Here is a 19,942-nt window from a genome sequence, read left to right on the forward strand (position 1 = left end):
GTGTGGAGTCCTTAGGACTGAGTTTGATAACCACTGAGCCATACCCTCCAACTGTACCTTTTTAGCAGGTACAGTACCTTTTTTTTATGGTCGGTACCAAATTTTCGCTCTCCAAACTTCCATTGAAAGTATAGAAAAAGGGTGGTGGCCATGCCCCCTTTACCAGCAGCCACGCCTCCTTTCCTAATTTGTGCTGATTTTATGTGTAAAATGTTGGAGGGTATGCTGATCTAGAGATTACATTCTTTCTGTTAGAGAGAAAATTTTAGGATGAGAATAGTAGAATATTATTGTATTTTTTTACAAGAAAATAATTCTGTTTGTATCACTATAGCAGATTATGTAATTACAGCAAATTCTATAGCAAAGAAAAAAATTAATATTGCCTAAGCTATTACATAATTTCAGTACGCTGTGACTCATTCAGTCTAGAATACTTTAATTGTTATGCTCCACCTACTCTACACTGTACATCTGCATGATCCATCCTCTATCATACATAGGCAAAGCTAACTGATTGTGCTCAGTAGACACTGACGGCAGACCATCAGATACACAGTGAAGTTAAGCTTGTCGGAGCTTAGAATGTATTTACTACAAGATTTCTCATCGCTACTGATGTTATATGCTTTTTTCCTTATATCGTATTTATGGTTGAAGAGATTTTGGAGAAATAACAACCTTCCCCCTGGACCGACACCTCTTCCATTGTTGGGGAACTTCCTACAGTTAGGAGTAGGAGGAATAGTGAACTCTGTGGCTAAAGTAAGTCCCTTTATAGCTTTTTTTTTTTAACTGGATAAAGCTGATCAAATATCTTGCAAATATTTAATATCAAAGTATGTAATTGAAGAAGTGCGTATGAGAAGAGTTTTGTAGGGAGACAATAAATTTTCCACATGGTTGAACAGATAATGTTACCTTTAAGTTAGATAGACTTCCCTGTATGAAGATATATGACATACAGTATATAGATTATTTATGATGTACAGCTGCAGGACAAATGCTAGAACTTCTCTGTTTGCAATACTTTATGCCCACTTTGTGTGTTTATTGTAAAGGGCATGCTCCTAAGATTGTATATATGTGTGATGATGGAAGTAAGTGCTACAATGTAGGTGGTCATGTTTACCAGGAGCAAACTAAAACTGTACAGGTAATCAACAACGGCGACACCTACTTGCTAAACGTAAGAGCCGCTACCCCCTGTGCCTGGAGAGGAGAGTTGACAGACAGCCCCGGGTCCCGCCACCAGCGCAATGGATCCCAAAGGAGCTACGGTGTGACTGCGCTTGTGCAAACTGCCAGCTTCTATGGACTGCACCAACTGCAGCCCATAGTAGCTGGATTGGGCTGTACAAAAGGCAAGGAGTGGCTTCCTACAGGAAGCAGGTCCCTGTATATCACAGTCCAGTCTGGCAGTCCCAGAGGGAAGAAAACACCTCCAAATGGGGCTGCCTTGTGTGTCGGTGAATGACAGGTAGGACTCCCAGTAGGAAGTCACTGCCTGTCACAGTTAAGCCAGTGCAGCCATGAACTGCATCTGACTTTACAGACACTGAGCGGGGTGGTGGACTTTACCTGGTGGTCTGCAGTCTTGCAGCCCATTGTTAAAATCTGCCACTGGTATTCACCTCAAGTATTAAAATAAATAAAAATCTCATCAATTGGCCAAAGTAGATGTGTCCTTCATTTTGGGTCTTGGACAACATAAGATAAGGCAACCTTATATACATACATATGTATATGTACAGTGCACTAGGACATACAAGCATATATTTAAAAAAAAACCATATTTACATTACGTAAATAAACCTAGGAGTAAATATAATAGCGTGTAAAATGCAGGTATCTGCAACTTCCCATTGAGTAAAGGCCCCATACATTAGCAATCACGAAACAGCAATTCACAGATTCTGAGATTTTTTCCCAGATTTAAAGATTCTCCGATCCACCAATCTGCGCCGATACATTCAGATATGTTTCAGTGATTTGCAGATAATTTTTAGTAAATACAGATCTGCCAATTTTGAAAAGCTCATTAGTTTATTAGAAACGGTCTGCAAATCTACTGATTGTTACCATACACTAGCAATCTACAGCCCCAATTGATCTGCAAAATCATACATGTTGGAGAACCTGATCCCAATCGATGTTTGGTTTGAGGGTCTAATTCAGCATGGACCGCAAAAGCAAAATCTTTCTCTAAATGGCAAAACCATGTGCACTGCAGGTGGGGCGAATGTAACATGTGCAGAGAGTGTTAGATATGTGTGGGTTATATTGTTTCTGTGCAGGGTAAATACTGGCTGCTTTATTTTTACACTGCAATTTAGATTTCAGTTTGAACACGCCCCACCCAAAATCTAACTCTCTATGCACATGTTACATCTGCCCCACCTGCACTGCACATGGTTTTGCCCATTAGAGGAAGATTTTGCATTTGTGATCCATGCTGAATCAGGTCCTAAATCCACGATCTGTGAAGCCCAAACATTGCAGATTTCTTTATACAATCATCTACATACTGGTAAATTGCACCAATCGATTGCTGATGTATGGGGGCCTTTAGCCCAATGATTTACAGGAACAATAACTTTGAAGACAATATACATAATTGGTGCAGTGTGTGCGAGGCACACGGGCCCCTAGGTCCAGGGGGGCCCACCCCGCACTCACTGCACCCATTTGCATAATACTTACCTCTCTGAAGTCCCCCATCGAAGCCATCCCTTTTCGGCAGCGCAATAGAGTTTGAACACTAGGGGGAACAAACTCCATTGCGGCTGCTGAAAACTCCGGAAAGATGGCACGGCGGTCATTTTTCGGGAGTTTTGCGCATGCGCATTAGCAAAATCTTCGGGAAAATGGCCACTGCTCCGTGTTCCCGGAGGTTTGCGCATGCACAATAGAGTCTGTTCTCAGACTCTATTGCCGCTGCAGCGGAAAAGGACCGCTGGGGGACTCCGGAGAGGTACGTATTAAATGTTGTGCATCAGTTGGAGAGGAGGGGGCCCATGAAGCAGAAGGCTGCAAACGGGCCTCCTACTCTCTTAAAACGCCCCTGTCAATTTCATTTATTTTCTTAATTAAAAGTGTATGGCTTGCCATAATATCCCTTTAATATGTGATACCTATGATTAGGCTTACCATACCATCCCTTTAAACCAGGATGCTCAGGGATTGCACAGGTTCTGTGCCTGATTAAATCCAGGTGAAATGAAGGCTTGAAGTGAGCAGCCAGAGAATCTGTGTAAATCATAGATGTCCTCATTTAAAGGGATAGTATGGTAAGCCTACCTATGAATTACACAGGTTCTGTGGCTGATTAAAACCAGGTGAAATGCAGGATTTTATTTACCCAGACACAGAGCCTACTACATAGGTGTCTTAGATTAAAGAGATATAACGGCAAGGCTATGTATTAAAGAATGACAACTTAAATCATGACTGTTGTTTTTTCGGGATGCAGTCAGTTTACCTCCAATCAAAATCCCGATGTTCAAAATCCCGACACCAATTGACCGATGGTCAAAATCCCGACAAGGTCAAAATACCGACACGGACAAAATACCGACATTTAAAATACCGACAAGGTCAAAATACCGACATGTAAAATGCCGACAGGTCAAAATACCAACATGAGTTTTTCATGATTTTTTTCATTGAAACTGACTTGTTCATACTTTTCCATCCCAGCGGACCTGGAGGGGAAATATAACAGTGTGCCGAAGCATGGCGAGCGCAGCGAGCCATGCGAGGGGACGCGGTACACTTTATATGGTGTCCATGTTGATTTATGTTGACATACACACAAAAAAACATCAAAAAATGCATGTCGGTATTTTGACCTGTCGGCATTTTACATGTCGGTATTTTAAATGTCGGTATTTTGTCTGTGTCGGTATTTTGACCTTGTCGGTATTTTGACCATCGGTCAATTGGTGTCGGGATTTTGAATGTCGGGATTTTGATTGTAGGTATTTCATACCGATCCCGTTTTTTCAATGAATGCTAATGTTAGTCTCAATAAATTATAATAAAGAGAATATGTTGCACATGGGTTAAATATTTGAATCTATATACTCTTCAGCTAGAGGAGATAATCAATCTCCTCCCAGTCATAACTAGTAGATTAATCAGGTGTGAGCTGAGCGTACCTGGAAATGCATGTCTTTAAAAAAATGAACACCTGGGGGCATATGTAATAGGGTCTGAGTTTGCTGGAGGTGTGGGATGCTGCTTGATCTCTCAGGTTTTTTTAAAGTGGCAATCATTTACAAGGTAAAAACGTGTTTTGTAAATGATTGCTGTTTTTAAAAACCTCAGAGATCGGCCAGCATCCCGCACCTCAGGCAAACTTGGACTCTAGTAAATAATGCTCCTAAGTTCTGATTGTACAAAGACAAGGAATACCGTTACACAACACAATAAAGGGAGGGGTGGAGTGTGGTTTGTTGCAGCATAATCATTTATTATTGCAATGTGCTCCATTCCAATTTCCATTGATTTAATGAACTCTGCAGTTAACTCTGAAGCTCCCGGGTGTTGCCTCAGACATTGAAGGATCTGTAGTTCCTAATAGGATGAGTATATTGTAATTGTGTGTATGGTGGGGGATGGGGACTTTAACAGCTGTCTAAGGGCTGTTTCACACACACCGGTTTTCCCCGGATGGCAAAAAGCCAGACAAACTTTGTCCAGCTTTTTGCCATCCTAGAGGGTCTTTCACACACAACGGTTATGTGCCGTGTTTAAGGCTGTGCGCATGCGCCGCAGCATGGCACAAAAAACCTGTTGTGTGTGAAAGCACCCATTCATACCTCCCAACATGACCCTCTCCAGGAGGTACAGAATGCTCTGCTTCTGGACTTTTCTCTTAATTTATAATTGCCCTCACCTGTGCTGAAACACCTTTCTTATCCATTAAGCTGTTCAACAAAGGTGCTGGCAATCATAAATTAAGAGAAAAGTCCAGAAGCAGAGCATTGTGTCCCTCCTGGAGAGGGTCATGTTGGGAGGTATGCCCATTCACACACTTAACTCACTGCCTGTAAGGACGGCATGGTCTCGGCATGGCAGGCTGACCTTTCAGTTGATATTTCCGTCTGCAACCCGGCAGCCGTGCCGGGGCCATGCCGTGTGAATTGACACCTGCTCTGCATGTGTCTCAGCAGCACGGCCGCGGCAAAAAGCCATCCAGTATTTTGCCATCCAGCATCCCGGAGTGTGTGTAATAGCCCTTAGGGTGCCTAACACAGGTGGGCGGCACGCTCCCGAGTCCCGCTAAAATTACATTTGGCGGCTGCTCTGATGTTTGACTGGGAGCGGAGGAGGTGGCAGCGGCGGTGGCAGTGGCGGTGGCAGCGGCGGTGGCAGCAGAGCTGAGCATGCTGCTGCTGTGTGCAAAAGTGACGGGCTCAGGGGATGCCGGGGCGCAGCTTCTGTGGATGGAGATGCTGAGGAGCAGAGGAGGCGGCGTGCCCACTGCCTCTTCTCGAATCCCTACTGCGCATGTGCTGTCTGGAAGTTTTGGGGGGCGAGGCCTAGACAAATGGATATCACCCTGAAGCAGCAACAGAGGTCGGGAGAAGGGTCTCGGGGTGTCCGCACAGGGAGGAGGAGCCATGAAGATGTCTGTGCGCGCAGCACCATCGGAGGTGTTAAGGCGCTTGTTACCTCAGCCAGAGATACACACATCAAGGAGCTTGAGCGTCTACCCCAGGGACACGGATCTTAACTGGAGGGTCCTTTTAAAATGGTGAGTAGCCATTTATTCTAATTGTTACCTGCACAGGCTGCCATGGGTGGATACTGTAATGGTGGTGGGTGGGTGACACATGTTGTGCAGTGTTACACAGAAGGGCATTTGTGCTGGGTGACACAGGGTGGGGAGCTGTGCTGGGTGACACAGGGTGGGGTGCTGTGCTGGGTGGACACAGGGTGGACACGGGGGGTTTGATGTGCTGGGTGACACAGGGGGATTGAAGTGCTGGGTGACACAGGGGTGGGGAGCTGTGTTGGGTGACACAGGGGTGGGAGCTGTGTTGGGTGACACAGGGGTGGGGAGCTGTGCTGGGTGACACAGGGGTGGGGAGCTGTGTTGGGTGACACAGGGTGAGGAGCTGTACTGTGTGACACAGGCTGGGGTCCTGTGCTGGGTGACTCAGGGGTGGGGAGCTGTGTTGGGTGACACAGGGGTGGGGAGCTGTGTTGGGTGACACAGGGGTGGGGAGCTGTGCTGGGTGACACAGGGGTGGGGAGCTGTGTTGGGTGACACAGGGTGAGGAGCTGTACTGTGTGACACAGGCTGGGGTCCTGTGCTGGGTGACACAGGGTGGGGTGCTGCGCTGGTTGGCACAGGGTGGGGTGCTGTGCTGGGTGACACAGGGCTGGGGTGCTGAGTGACACAGGGTGGGGTGCTGTGCTGGGTGACACAGGGGTGGGGTGCTGAGTGACACAGGGTGAGGTGCTGTGCTGGGTGACACAGGGTGGACACGGGGGAGTTGATGTGCTGGGTGACACAGGGGTGGGGAGCTGTGCTGGGTGAAACAGGGGTGGGGTGCTGTGCTGGGTGGCACAGTGGACATGGGGGGGTTGATGTGCCGGGATACACAAGGGAAATGATGTACTGGGTGACACAGGGTGAGGAGCTGTACTGGGTGACACAGGGGTGGGGTGCTGTGCTGTGTGACACAGCACGGGGGGTGCTGTACTGTAGGACACGATAGGGAACTGTGCTGGGTGACACAGGGTGGGGTGCTGCATTGGGTGGCACAGGGTGGGTTGCTGTGCTGGGTGACACAGGGGTGGGGAGCTGTGCTGGGTGGCACAGTGGACATGGGTGGTTGATATGCTGGGATACACAAGGAAAATGATGTGCTGGGTGACACAGGGTGAGGAGCTGTACTGGGTGACACAGGGGTGGGGTGCTGTGCTGTGTGACATGGTAGGGAACTGTGCTGGGTGACACAGGGTGGGGTGCTGCACTGGGTGGCACAGGGTGGGTTGCTGTGCTGGATGACACAGGGGTGGGGTACTGTGCTGGGTTACAAGGTGGACACAGGGGGGGTTGATGTGCTGGGTGACACAAGGGGATTGATGTACTGGGTGACATAGGGTGGGGAACTGTACTGGATGACACAGGAGTGGGGTGCTGTGCTGTGTGACACAGGGTGGGGTGAAGTGCTGTGCTGCATGACACAGGGTGGACACAGGGGGGTTTATGTGCTGGGTGACACAGGGTGGGGTGCTGTGCTGCTAGGTGACACAGATGCAGTGTGGTTGGAACGCAGTCCACGGATGTCACCCTGATACATAAGGGTCCGTCTACCGTGGAGTTATGGGTAACAGCGGCCATGTCTGGAAGCCCTGTCCCAGGACCGTAACTACATGTCTCCAAGGTGTGACTGGCACACAGTGCAGTTGCCCTGAGGGTGCAATTGCTCGCATCCCTGTTCCAAGGGGACTTTAGTCAGCGGCTGTGTAATGAGTCAAACTGACTTATTACAAGCTACCTGTGTGTGCCGAAGTGAGGAGAGGAGCAGCTCCGGGGGCAGGGGAGAAGGAGGAGGGAGGGGGACTTGGGAGATGCAGCAGCGCACTGTAATTGGTGGTGGCAGTGGCGGTGCTGCAGCTGTCCCTCTCCTTCCACATAGGCTGGCCACCGCCGCTGTGAATGCTGGGATGTGCTTCCCTCATCCCAGCATTCACAGCAGTGGCGGCCATCCAATGCGGAAAGGAGAGGGACAGCTGCGGCGGTGCCGCCACCAATAACAGTACGCTTCTGTGGCTCCCGAGTCCCACTACCTCCTCCTCCCCTGCCCGAGATCTGCCAGCAGCTGCACAGAGGAGCCTGACTGCCTTAGCCAGCGAATAGACAGTATCTATCTATCTATCTATCTATCTATCTATCTATCTATCTATCTATCTATCTATCTATCTATCTATCTATCTATCTATCTATCCAGGGCTGTAACTAGGTTGCACACAATGCATATGCTTATTTTAATGTGTAAAAGGAGGACTGTGTCTGCCGTAATGTGTAAAAAGGGGGACTCTGTCCGCTGTAATGTGTAAAAAGGGACTCTGTCTGCTGTAATGTGTAAAAAAGTGGACTCTGTCTGCCGTAATGTGTAAAAGGGGCTCTACCTGGTGTAGTGGCATTACTGTGCGGCTTAATTTGAATAATGAAGACTACTGTGCACCATAATATGAATTGGTATTTTTTGTGGCCACACCCCTATATTTTTGGCGCACCCCTATGGTGCACACTGTCCATATTTTACATAATAGGGGGGGGGGGGGGGTGCCAATGCCGATTCATGCACATAGTGCTGATATGTCTACATATGGTACTGCCCTGTCCCAGCAGGGGGCAGGCAGGCAGTAGGCTGAACTTTTGCCTAGGGTGTTGAGAAACCTTGCACCAGCCCTGGGTGCGATGTAACCTTACCTTTAAGGAAAGTTAGTGCAAATCGCACCATTCTAGTACATAGTATAGTCAAAATTAGCACTTAGTCAAAATCTCACATAGTCATAATCTTAAATAAAGATGTCAATATCGGTGGTTCAGAATCAGAATCATAGATAGTCAAAATCTCACTGTGTGTATGCACCTTATCAGTGCACAATTCACTCTGCTTATGGGGGTAATTCTGAGTTGATCACAGCAGCAAGTTTGTTAGCAATTGGGCAAAACCATGTGCACTGCAGGGGGGGGCAGATATAACATTTGCAGAGAGAGTTAGATTTGGCTGGGTTATATAGTTTCTGTGCAGGGTAAATACTGGCTGCTTTATTTTTACACTGCAAATTAGATTGCAGATTGAACACACCACACCCAAATCTAACTCTCTCTGCACATGTTATATCTGCCTCCCCTGCAGTGCACATGGTTTTGCCCAATTGCTAACAGAATTCCTGCTGCGATCAACTTGGAATTACCCCCATGGTTTTGCCCAACTGCAAACAAATTTGCTGCTGCGATCAACTCAGAATTAGGCCCTATGTGCAACAGTGCCTTTGGGTCTGATTCATAGTTGTATGCTAGTCCACTGTTCAAGCAGTTGAGTATTTATAGGTGGTCTGCGGATACATCAGTACAGCACTGTGCAAGGGTCGTGTTGAATTGCGATCTGCAGTAGTATTATGACAATACAGTATACTCACCTTAATAAGCCTGATTAGAAGCCTTGTGGTGGCCTAACACCCCAGCTCATTCTCAGTCCCTTTAAATATTTACTAGCTGTGATGCCTGGAGAATAAAGCAAACAGACACAGCAATATGAATACCTCTGTATGTGAGTGTTGGGGTCCATGTTAGTCATTTTGACAATTTGACAGGGTTTAATCGCTGCTAAATTAACTGTTGGAGCAATATGAATTAGCAATGAAGATATTATTATATTAACTACTGGTTCAATATTTTTATCTTCCAGCTCACTGAGAAATATGGTGACATATATACCATCTATCTGGGGTCTCGTCCAATTGTGGTGGTCACCGGATACAAGTTAGTAAAACAAATCTATTTGGACGATGGAGATGATTACTTAAATCGGGGAGACATGCCACCTTGGGAAACTTTCTACAAAGGTCACGGTAATTAAACTTCATCTGTATTCCTTTCACAATGGTTTACTTTCTTTTATGAAGGAATATTCGACTTCCATTCACTATAGGCCACCACTTGCTGTAGTTATTTAGTTTTGTAATTTCATTAATTATGTTGTAGACACATGGGCCCTCATTCCGAGTTGATCGCTCGCAAGGCGAATTTAGCAGAGTTGCTCAGGCTAAGCCGCCGCCTACTGGGAGTGTATCTTAGCTTCTTAAAATTGCGACCGATGTATTCGCAATATTGCGATTACAAACTACTTAGCAGTTTCAGAGTAGCTTCAGACTTACTCGGCATCTGCGATCAGTTCAGTGCTTGTCGTTCCTGGTTTGACGTCACAAACACACCCAGCGTTCGCCCAGACACTCCCCCGTTTCTCCGGCCACTCCTGCGTTTTTTCCGGAAACGGTAGCGTTTTTATCCACACGCCCCGAAAACGCTGTGTTTCCGCCCAGTAACACCCATTTCCTGTCAATCACACTACGATCGCCGGAGCGAAGAAAAAGCAGTGAGTAAAAATACTATCTTCATTGTAAAATTACTTGGCGCAGTCGCAGTGCGATTATTGCGCATGCGTACTAAGCGGAATTTCACTGCGATGCGATGAAAATTACCGAGCGAACGACTCGGAATGAGGGCCCTGGTTTGAACTACAGATATTGAACTCATATACATATAAATACACTAGAGATGAGCATGTCATGTTCTCTGAGAACCAGACCCACTCGAACTTTTGGATCCGAGTCCGTACCGGGGTTTCCCCCCAGACTCAGATCCCAAAACTAGGCAAAACGTCATCATCCCGCTGTCAGATTCTCGCAGGGTTTTTAATTCTATAAAGGTCCTGGTGATCGGCACCATCTACACTCCGGCTGTGGAGAGTGTACTGGACGGATGTGTCCTTTTTTAGTACTGTGTTGTCTGGTGTGGGGCGGGTGTGCTCTCTCTGTATGCTATGTCTGAAAGGGGTGCTCTCTTTCTCTCTGCTGTATCTAAAAAGGGGTGCTCTCTCTGTCTGCTCTATCTGAAAGGGATGCTATCTATGTCTGCTGTATCTAAAAAAGGGGTGCTCTCTCTGTCTGCTGTATTTGAAAAAGGTGTGCTCTCTCTGCCTGCTGTATCTGAAAAAGGGGTGCTCTGTCCGCTGTATCTGAAAAAGGGGTGCTCTCTCTGCCTACTGTATCTGTCAGTCTATCCAGGGGCTCCTTCCCAGTGTACTATGTCCATTTCAGGGAGCTGTGTCCGTAGCTCATGGTCTTATGTTATAACTAATTGTCCTATTTTCATAATTCTTCTTATCACCACATTGTGATTCATTCAAATGAAAATTATTAATAATACAGGTTGAGTATCCCATATCCAAATATTCCGAAATACGGAATATTCCGAAATACGGACTTTTTTGAGGGAGAGTGAGATAGTGAAACCTTTGTTTTTTGATGGCTCAATGTACACAAACTTTGTTTAATACACAAAGTTAATAAAAATATTGTATTAACTAACCTTTAGGCTGTGTGTATAAGGTGTATATGAAACATAAATGAATTGTGTGAATGTAGACAGACTTTGTTTAATGCACAAAGTTATAAAAAATATTGGCTAAAATGACCTTCAGGCTGTGTGTACAAGGAGTATATGCAACATAACTGCATTCTGTGCTTAGATTTAGGTCCCATCACCATGATATCTCATTATGGTATGCAATTATTCCAAAATACGGAAAAATCCCATATCCAAAATACCTCTATTCCCAAGGATTTTGGATAAGGGAGACTCAACCTGTAATAATAATTATAAATTAACTAAATTTAAATTAAATTAACATAACTAATCTCTTGCATGTCAAAGATATATTTGAGGAACAGAAGAACTGGATCCAAAATAAATTGAAATCATGATTACAGCATCTAAAATATTGTCTTTTTTATTCTTCTTTGCCTAATTTATCTTTCTGAGAATGAAAAAGCCAGAGACAGAGGTGTCTGTGGCAGAAATAAAAGGATATGGGGGGTAATTCAGATCTGATCGCTGGGCTGCATTTTTGCTGCCCTGCAAACAGATAGTCGCCGCCTACAGGGGAAGGGAAAATCGCTGTGCAAGTATGTGATCGCTTCATTAGCAGAGCTGCTAAAATCAGTTTGTGCAGTTTCTGCGCAGCCCGGGGCTTACTTATTATTTATTAATTTAGCAACAGTTTCTTTCATAGCACAGCAAATTCCATTGCGCTTTACAATTGGACACAATGATAAAACAAAACTGGGTAATAAACAAACAGTCATAGAGGTAGGAAGGCCCTGCTCACATGCTTACACTCTATAGAGAAATAGACATTGATACACAAGGAAAGGTGCTATCTACTGCATATTTGTGACTGGATTGCAAAGGTTCTAGGTGGGTTGCATGATATCACTTCACAGCAATGATGAACCAAGGTCAGAAAGAAGGGAATGTGAAGAAAGAGGAAATATGTAGAGGATATGTGCAGACTGTACAGTGGGGATATAATAGTATAGGAAAGCTTATGAAGGTTGAGTGAGCGGTTCTGGAATGTGATAACCTAGCCTGAAGAGGTGAGTTTTCATGGAACGTTTGAAGGTTTGGAGACTAGGGGAGAGACTTATTATTAGAGATGAGCGGGTTCGGTTCCTCTGAATCCGAACCCGCCCGAACTTCGGTTTTTTCTTCACGGGGCCGAGCGACTCTGATCTTCCCGCCTTGCTCGGTTAACCCGAGCACGCCCGAACGTCATCATCACGCTGTCGGATTCTCGCGAGGCTCGGATTCTATCGCGAGACTCGGATTCTATATAAGGAGCCGCGCGTCGCCGCCATTTTCACACGTGCATTGAGAGTCATAGGGAGAGGACGTGGCTGGCGTCCTCTCCGTTTAGAGAAGAGAGAGACACAGTATTTTGGGGAGCATTATTAGGAGGAGTACTACTATACTGTATACTACTATACTACTTGTTGAAGTGATATTTATAGAGTCATAGGGAGAGGACGTGGCTGGCGTCCTCTCCGTTTAGAGAAGAGAGAGACACAGTATTTTGGGGAGCATTATTAGGAGGAGTACTACTATACTGTATACTACTATACTACTTGCTGAAGTGATATTTATAGAGTCATAGGGAGAGGACATGGCTGGCGTCCTCTCCATTTAGAGAAGAGAGAGACACAGTATTTTGGGGAGCATTATTAGGAGGAGTACTACTATACTGTATACTACTATACTACTTGCTGAAGTGATATTTATAGAGTCATAGGGAGAGGACGTGGCTGGCGTCCTCTCCGTTTAGAGAAGAGAGAGACACAGTATTTTGGGGAGCATTATCAGGTGGAGTACTACTATACTGTATACTACTATACTACTTGCTGAAGTGATATTTATAGATTAGATAGTGTGACTGTAAGTGTATTATCTGACTTGTGGGGGAGACACTGACAGTGGGGAGCAGTTAGAGTCTGAGAGCAGGACTCAGGAGTACATATAACGTACAGTGCACACTTTTGCTGCCAGAGTCAGTGCCACACTGCCATTGTTGTGACCACACTGACCACCAGTATAATAATATATTTTGTGATTGTCTGCTTAGGACTCGGAGTACTAGTTGCAAGTTGCAACGTGACCTGACCACCAGTTTAATAATCAATCACCACCAGTTTAATATATATATATATATATAAAATTGTATATAATATATATATATATATATATATATATATATATATAATATTGTATACCACCTACCTGTGGTTTTTTTTTTTTTCATTCTTCTTTATACATACTACTATATTAGCTTACTGTAGCAGTCTGCGGTGCTGTGCTGACCTGACAGTGTCCAGCAGGTCCGTCATCAGTCATTACATAATAAATATATATAGTACCTGTCCGGCTGCAGTACTAGTGATATTATATTGATTTCATCTCATTATCAATAATTTATCATCCAGTCTAGACTCTATATTAGCAGCAGACACAGTACGTTAGTCCACGGCTGTAGCTACCTCTGTGTCGGCACTCGGCAGTCCATCCATAACTGTATACCACCTACCCGTGGGTTTTTTTTCTTCTTTCTTCTTTGTACATACTACTATAGTATAGTAGCTTACTGTAGCAGTCTGCGGTGCTGCTGAGCTGACAGTGTCCAGCAGGTCCGTCATCAGTCATCATTACCAATACCTAATAAATATATTATCTACCTGTCCGGCTGCAGTACTAGTGATATTATATATACATACATATATATATTGATTTCATCTCATTATCAATCATCCAGTCTATATTAGCAGCAGACACAGTACGGTAGTCCACGGCTGTAGCTACCTCTGTGTCGGCACTCGGCAGTCCATCCATAATTGTATACCACCTACCCGTGGTTTTTTTTTTCTTTCTTCTTTGTACATACTACTATAGTATAGTAGCTTACTGTAGCAGTCTGCGGTGCTGCTGAGCTGACAGTGTCCAGCAGGTCCGTCATCAGTCATCATTACCAATACCTAATAAATATATTATCTACCTGTCCGGCTGCAGTACTAGTGATATTATATATACATACATATATATATTGATTTCATCTCATTATCAATCATCCAGTCTATATTAGCAGCAGACACAGTACGGTAGTCCACGGCTGTAGCTACCTCTGTGTCGGCACTCGGCAGTCCATCCATAATTGTATACCACCTACCCGTGTTTTTTTTTTTTCTTTCTTCTTTGTACATACTACTATAGTATAGTAGCTTACTGTAGCAGTCTGCGGTGCTGCTGAGCTGACAGTGTCCAGCAGGTCCGTCATCAGTCATCATTACCAATACCTAATAAATATATTATCTACCTGTCCGGCTGCAGTACTAGTGATATTATATATACATACATATATATATTGATTTCATCTCATTATCAATCATCCAGTCTATATTAGCAGCAGACACAGTACGGTAGTCCACGGCTGTAGCTACCTCTGTGTCGGCACTCGGCAGTCCATCCATAATTGTATACCACCTACCCGTGTTTTTTTTTCTTTCTTCTTTGTACATACTACTATAGTATAGTAGCTTACTGTAGCAGTCTGCGGTGCTGCTGAGCTGACAGTGTCCAGCAGGTCCGTCATCAGTCATCATTACCAATACCTAATAAATATATTATCTACCTGTCCGGCTGCAGTACTAGTGATATTATATATACATACATATATATATTGATTTCATCTCATTATCAATCATCCAGTCTATATTAGCAGCAGACACAGTACGGTAGTCCACGGCTGTAGCTACCTCTGTGTCGGCACTCGGCAGTCCATCCATAATTGTATACCACCTACCCGTGGTTTTTTTTTTCTTTCTTCTTTGTACATACTACTATAGTATAGTAGCTTACTGTAGCAGTCTGCTGTGCTGCTGAGCTGACAGTGTCCAGCAGGTCCGTCATCAGTCATCATTACCAATACCTAATAAATATATTATCTACCTGTCCGGCTGCAGTACTAGTGATATTATATATACATACATATATATATTGATTTCATCTCATTATCAATCATCCAGTCTATATTAGCAGCAGACACAGTACGTTAGTCCACGGCTGTAGCTACCTCTGTGTCGGCACTCGGCAGTCCATCCATAATTGTATACTAGTATCCATCCATCTCCATTGTTTACCTGAGGTGCCTTTTAGTTGTGCCTATTAAAATATGGAGAACAAAAATGTTGAGGTTCCAAAATTAGGGAAAGATCAAGATCCACTTCCACCTCGTGCTGAAGCTGCTGCCACTAGTCATGGCCGAGACGATGAAATGCCAGCAACGTCGTCTGCCAAGGCCGATGCCCAATGGCATAGTACAGAGCATGTCAAATCCAAAACACCAAATATCAGTAAAAAAAGGACTCCAAAACCTAAAATAAAATTGTCGGAGGAGAAGCGTAAACTTGCCAATATGCCATTTACCACACGGAGTGGCAAGGAACGGCTGAGGCCCTGGCCTATGTTTATGGCTAGTGGTTCAGCTTCACATGAGGATGGAAGCACTCAGCCTCTCGCTAGAAAACTGAAAAGACTCAAGCTGGCAAAAGCACCGCAAAGAACTGTGCGTTCTTCCAAATCCCAAATCCACAAGGAGAGTCCAATTGTGTCGGTTGCGATGCCTGACCTTCCCAACACTGGACGTGAAGAGCATGCGCCTTCCACCATTTGCACGCCCCCTGCAAGTGCTGGAAGGAGCACCTGCAGTCCAGTTCCTGATAGTCAGATTGAAGATGTCAGTGTTGAAGTACACCAGGGTGAGGAGGATATGGGTGTTGCTGGCGCTGGGGAGGAAATTGACCAGGAGGATTCTGATGGTGAGGTGGTTTGTTTAAGTCAGGCACCCAGGAAAACACCTGTTGTCCGTGGGAGGAATATGGCCGTTGACATGCCTGGTGAAAATACCAAAAAAATCAGCTCTTCAGTGTGGAGGTATTTCATCAGAAATGCGGACAACAGGTGTCAAGCCGTGTGTTGCCTTTGTCAAGCTGTAATAAGTAGGGGTAAGGACGTTAACCACCTTGGAACATCCTCCCTTATACGTCACCTGCAGCGCATTCATAATAAGTCAGTGACGAGTTCAAAAACTTTGGGTGACAGCGGAAGCAGTCCACTGACCAGTAAATTCCTTCCTCTTGTAACCAAGCTCACGCAAACCACCCCACCAACTCCCTCAGTGTCAATTTCCTCCTTCCCCAGGAATGCCAATAGTCCTGCAGGCCATGTCACTGGCAATTCTGACGAGTCCTCTCCTGCCTGAGATTCCTCCGATGCATCCTTGAGTGTAACGCCTACTGCTGCTGGCGCTGCTGTTGTTGCTGCTGGGAGTCGATGGTCATCCCAGAGGGGAAGTCGGAAGACCACTTGTACTACTTCCAGTAAGCAATTGACTGTCCAACAGTCCTTTGCGAGGAAGATGAAATATCACAGCAGTCATCCTGCTGCAAAGCAGATAACTGAGGCCTTGACAACTATGTTGGTGTTAGACGTGCGTCCGGTATCCGCCGTTAGTTCACAGGGAACTACACAATTTCTTGAGGTAGTGTGCCCCCGTTACCAAATACCATCTAGGTTCCACTTCTCTAGGCAGGCGATACCGAAAATGTACACAGACCTCAGAAAAAGACTCACCAGTGTCCTAAAAAATGCAGCTGTACCCAATGTCCACTTAACCACGGACATGTGGACAAGTGGAGCAGGGCAGGGTCAGGACTATATGACTGTGACAGCCCACTGGGTAGATGTATGGACTCCCGCCGCAAGAACAGCAGCGGCGGCACCAGTAGCAGCATCTCGCAAACGCCAACTCTTTCCTAGGCAGGCTACGCTTTGTATCACCGGTTTCCAGAATACGCACACAGCTGAAAACCTCTTACGGCAACTGAGGAAGATCATCGCGGAATGGCTTACCCCAATTGGACTCTCCTGTGGATTTGTGGCATCGGACAACGCCAGCAATATTGGCCCTCATTCCGAGTTGATCGGTCGCAAGGCGAATTTAGCAGAGTTACACACGCTAAGCCTACGCCTACTGGGAGTGTATCTTAGCTTCTTAAAATTGCGACCGATGTATTCGCAATATTGCGATTACAAACTACTTTGCAGTTTCTGAGTAACTTCAACCTTACTCTGCCTGTGCGATCAGTTCAGTGCTTGTCGTTCCTGGTTTGACGTCACAAACACACCCAGCGTTCGGCCAGACACTCCCCCGTTTCTCCAGCCACTCCTGCATTTTTTCCGGAAACGGTAGCGTTTTCATCCACACGCCCATAAAACGCCGTGTTTCCGCCCAGTAACACCCATTTCCTGTCAATCACATTACGATCGCCGGAGCGATGAAAAAGCCGTGAGTAAAAATACTATCTTCATTGTTAAATTACTTGGCGCAGTCGCAGTGCGAATATTGCGCATGCGTACTAAGCGGATTTTCATTGCGATGCGATGAAAAATACAGAGCGAACGACTCGGAATGAGGGCCATTGTGTGTGCATTAAATATGGGCAAATTCCAGCACGTCCCATGTTTTGCACATACCTTGAATTTGGTGGTGCAGAATTTTTTAAAAAACGACAGGGGCGTGCAAGAGATGCTGTCGGTGGCCAGAAGAATTGCGGGACACTTTCGGCGTACAGGCACCACGTACAGAAGACTGGAGCACTACCAAAAACTACTGAACCTGCCCTGCCATCATCTGAAGCAAGAAGTGGTAAAGAGGTGGAATTCAACCCTCTATATGCTTCAGAGGTTGGAGGAGCAGCAAAAGGCCATTCAAGCCTATACAATTGAGCACGATATAGGAGGTGGAATGCACCTGTCTCAAGTGCAGTGGAGAATGATTTCAACGTTGTGCAAGGTTCTGATGCCCTTTGAACTTGCCACACGGGAAGTCAGTTCAGACACTGCCAGCCTGAGTCAGGTCATTCCCCTCATCAGGCTTTTGCAGAAGAAGCTGGAGACATTGAAGGAGGAGCTATCACGGAGCGATTCCGCTAGGCATGTGGGACTTGTGGATGGAGCCCTTAATTCGCTTAACAAGGATTCACGGGTGGTCAATCTGTTGAAATCAGAGCACTACATTTTGGCCACCGTGCTCAATCCTAGATTTAAAGCCTACCTTGGATCTCTCTTTCCGGCAGACACAAGTCTGCTGGGGTTGAAAGACCTGCTGGTGAGAAAATTGTCAAGTCAAGCGGAACGCGACCTGTCAACATCTCCTCCTTCACATTCTCCCGCAACTGGGGGTGCGAGGAAAAGGCTCAGAATTCCGAGCCCACCCGCTGGCGGTGATGCAGGGCAGTCTGGAGCGACTGCTGATGCTGACATCTGGTCCGGACTGAAGGACCTGACAACGATTACGGACATGTCGTCTACTGTCACTGCATATGATTCTCTCAACATTGAAAGAATGGTGGAGGATTATATGAGTGACCGCATCCAAGTAGGCACGTCACACAGTCCGTACTTATACTGGCAGGAAAAAGAGGCAATTTGGAGGCCCTTGCACAAACTGGCTTTATTCTACCTAAGTTGCCCTCCCACAAGTGTGTACTCCGAAAGAGTGTTTAGTGCCGCCGCTCACCTTGTCAGCAATCGGCGTACGAGGTTACATCCAGAAAATGTGGAGAAGATGATGTTCATTAAAATGAATTATAATCAATTCCTCCGTGGAGACATTGACCAGCAGCAATTGCCTCCACAAAGTACACAGGGAGCTGAGATGGTGGATTCCAGTGGGGACGAATTGGTTAATCTGTGAGGAGGGGGATGTACACGGTGATATATCGGAGGATGATGATGAGGTGGACATCTTGCCTCTGTAGAGCCAGTTTGTGCAAGGAGAGATTAATTGCTTCTTTTTTGGTGGGGGTCCAAACCAACCCGTCATTTCAGTCACAGTCGTGTGGCAGACCCTGTCACTGAAATGATGGGTTGGTTAAAGTGTGCATGTCCTGTTTATACAACATAAGGGTGGGTGGGAGGGCCCACGGACAATTCCATCTTGCACCTCTTTTTTCTTTAATTTTTCTTTGCGTCATGTGCTGTTTGGGGAGGGTTTTTTGGAAGGGCCATCCTGCGTGACACTGCAGTGACACTCCTAGATGGGCCCGGTGTTTGTGTCGGCCACTAGGGTCGCTTATCTTACTCACACAGCTACCTCATTGCGCCTCTTTTTTTCTTTGCGTCATGTGCTGTTTGGGGAGGGTTTTTTGGAAGGGACATCCTGCGTGACACTGCAGTGACACTCCTAGATGGGCCCGGTGTTTGTGTCGGCCACTAGGGTCGCTTATCTTACTCACACAGCTACCTCATTGCGCCTCTTTTTTTCTTTGCATCATGTGCTGTTTGGGGAGGGTTTTTTGGAAGGGACATCCTGCGTGACACTGCAGTGACACTCCTAGATGGGCCCGGTGTTTGTGTCGGCAACTAGGGTCGCTTATCTTACTCACACAGCTACCTCATTGCGCCTCTTTTTTTCTTTGCGTCATGTGCTGTTTGGGGAGGGTTTTTTGGAAGGGACATCCTGCGTGACACTGCAGTGACACTCCTAGATGGGCCCGGTGTTTGTGTCGGCCACTAGGGTCGCTTATCTTACTCACACAGCTACCTCATTGCGCCTCTTTTTTTCTTTGCGTCATGTGCTGTTTGGGGAGGGTTTTTTGGAAGCGACATCCTGCGTGACACTGCAGTGACACTCCTAGATGGGCCCGGTGTTTGTGTCGGCCACTAGGGTCGCTTATCTTACTCACACAGCTACCTCATTGCGCCTCTTTTTTTCTTTGCGTCATGTGCTGTTTGGGGAGGGTT

The 19,942-nt window shown here is 45.9% G+C and overlaps 1 protein-coding gene across 1 annotated transcript in view; it reads left to right on the forward strand.

Moving 5' to 3' along the window:
• Window positions 1-507: 507 nt before the first annotated feature.
• LOC134949292 (cytochrome P450 2G1-like) overlaps window positions 508-19,942 on the forward strand; it is an 83,588-nt gene continuing 64,153 nt past the window's right edge. The window contains exons 1-2 of the mRNA XM_063937790.1: window positions 508-765; window positions 9,441-9,603. Of these exons, the coding sequence (XP_063793860.1) occupies window positions 586-765; window positions 9,441-9,603 (343 nt within the window). The 5' untranslated portion in view covers window positions 508-585. The remainder of the gene's footprint in view (window positions 766-9,440; window positions 9,604-19,942) is intronic.

Source organism: Pseudophryne corroboree, chromosome 8 (genome assembly GCF_028390025.1).
Source record: "Pseudophryne corroboree isolate aPseCor3 chromosome 8, aPseCor3.hap2, whole genome shotgun sequence".
Classification (NCBI taxonomy): domain Eukaryota; kingdom Metazoa; phylum Chordata; class Amphibia; order Anura; family Myobatrachidae; genus Pseudophryne; species Pseudophryne corroboree.